This window comes from Hippocampus comes, unplaced genomic scaffold, assembly GCF_001891065.2.
Source record: "Hippocampus comes isolate QL1 unplaced genomic scaffold, H_comes_QL1_v1.1 scaffold9, whole genome shotgun sequence".
NCBI lineage: Eukaryota > Metazoa > Chordata > Actinopteri > Syngnathiformes > Syngnathidae > Hippocampus > Hippocampus comes.
This window is the reverse complement of record NW_017805275.1, coordinates 3,123,879-3,126,067: the sequence shown is the minus strand read 5'-3', so window position 1 is coordinate 3,126,067 and position 2,189 is coordinate 3,123,879. Positions and strand designations below refer to the sequence as shown.

The 2,189-nt window shown below is 44.6% G+C and overlaps 1 protein-coding gene across 2 annotated transcripts in view; it reads left to right on the top strand.

Moving 5' to 3' along the window:
• Positions 1 to 1,882, top strand: part of tspan17 (tetraspanin 17) — a 30,734-nt gene extending 28,852 nt beyond the window's left edge. Inside the window, exons 7-8 of one of the 2 annotated variants that reach the window (XM_019869949.1) lie at positions 1,354 to 1,470; positions 1,664 to 1,882. In XM_019869949.1, the coding sequence (XP_019725508.1) occupies positions 1,354 to 1,470; positions 1,664 to 1,729 (183 nt within the window). In that variant the 3' untranslated portion in view covers positions 1,730 to 1,882. Of the gene's footprint in view, positions 1 to 1,344; positions 1,471 to 1,663 lie in introns of both variants that reach the window. The other variant, XM_019869948.1, reaches the window with a different exon arrangement.
• The last annotated feature ends 307 nt before the right edge of the window (positions 1,883 to 2,189 follow it).

Below are 2,189 nucleotides of genomic sequence, written 5' to 3'. Positions count from 1 at the left end.
GTTGGGTGGGTGGGTGGGTGTGGCAGTTCCGACTCACTGCACTGCAGTCCGACAGATTGCTTGTTGCTAGGCACACTGCAGCAGAGTGAACTGCTGTCCGCTGAGTAGGTATGAATTTGTTTTTCCCGTGTCTGTTTACGCCCCGGCGACTAATATTTTGCCGGCGCTATCAGTGATGCGCAGCTTGTTTATGGAGACATTCAGAGAATTCAGCAGTCCGACTAAGGTTGAAAATGAAATACCTTTTGAGAATGTTGACCACCTACACAGCTTGCTCCAAAGGAGCTCCCTTCATCCCTTATTGGTTAAAAATTAGCATCAGCTTGTGCTTGTGAACAAAATGTTTTCCGAATCTGAGGCTGCACTTGTTATGCCCCATTTTTGTTACTGGTGAACAGAGCACAGGGTATACTGGAACCTCGATACAATAGACCCGAAACCAACAGATCCCAGATTATTCAGACAGAAAATAGTCTCCAGTCTACTCAAAATGCACCTTTGTACCGTACATGTCAAAGTGCGTTAGCTCAAAAATTCACCACAATTATCAACAGTCTGGTCGCATGTTTCCAGTTTGTGCTGCTCCCTCATCATCGATAAATAGGCTTTACAGTAGACTAGGGCAGACTGAATAGTGTGTCAATGCGGCGGCCATGTTGGCAGGACGACCTTTATTATCAAAAACATTACGGTACAAAATGTGGCAGCGGTGTAAGTAGGGTCGACTGTCCCATCAACTGTAATAGAATAAAGAATGCCTTGAGGTCGTGGCTCAAAAGGAACATCGCTCACATCTTCCTGTTCATATCTGTGGTTGTTTTTTTTTTTTTGTCATTTACACATGTCTGGAATATGCTTTTTTTGTCCAGTACACATTTGTATTTTGTAAAGCCCTTGTCTATGGCATGTAATCTTAATAGAGGTGAAAAAAAGAAAGCGCTAATATCGTGGCTCATGAACACGACCAGAAGTGCGACATTATCCTCCCCCCAAGCAGCAAACAAGGTAAGTTTGGATAAACTTTAAAACTTTCTAAACAGTTATGCAATCATTTTGATTTTAGGTCATGAAAAAAAGTCCTTTGATGTAATGGACAATCTGCTCGAACAGCTCTCTCTGCTCTCCTCCCCAATCAGTCCGTTAAATCGAGGTTCCACTGTATAGCACAAAAATTAGTAGTATCTTGTCAGGCACAAGAAGCAGTCCCACTTATTCTGAAGGGGAATGACTCAGCCTCACTCGCATTTTCCTGTGACACAGGAGCGGTCAAAGTTCAGAACAGATCATTTGCGTGCTTTTTAAAAAATATTTATTTGTGCCTTAATAGTTGTTTTCCCCCTGTGCTTTGTACAGAAGCTGGATCAACAAAAATACATCTATACCAAAGGCTGTGTGGGGCAATTTGAAAAGTGGCTGCAGGACAACCTCATTATTGTTGCTGGCACCTTTGTCGGGATCGCACTTTTGCAGGTAAGTGTGACGTTCATATGGTCAACCAGTGGCCATTAGGGGCTGTGATTTTGTCTTGTCACTGCCCCCTTGTGGCGAGATCCCCACGGTTGAGTAAATCCTCGCAGCGTAACGGTCCGATTTTTTTTTTTTTCTTCCTTAATCCAGTATGACCATCCTTAATCCCTCACTTCCTGTGTGGTTTCCTCTCCAGATTTTTGGAATCTGCCTCGCTCAAAACCTGGTGAGCGACATCAAAGCTGTCAAAGCCAACTGGTGACCAGGGAGGTGGCATGAGTAGTCCCTCAGAAGCCCTTGCAGGTCTATGAGGCAGCCCTCCTGTCTGATGTGTAACTGCTCTGAGCTAGGTAGCACATCTGTATATCTATATATTTTTTTGATAGTCCCTCGCTGCCTACCCCTTCTCAGACAAGTGCGTTAATGGCAAGACGTTGCACATGGATGCTTGTCAGATGGGAGATTAAAAGCCACCGAGGGGACGCCGACAAAGGAAAATGACCCCTTTCTTTTGGTCAAGTGTGACAATGCCATTTTTTTTGCCGCTCAGTAAGGGATACATCACTCTTGTCTGTCTTCTCATTGGTGACCCCTGAGCTCGACGAGACCATGCCTGACACTTCAGATGTTTCAGCACATTTAAAGCCCAAGTCCAAATGTAAAAAGTGCCATTAATTTCCAGCGTTTGTCCTCCTGTCTGACACGAGCCCGCAGTTGACTTG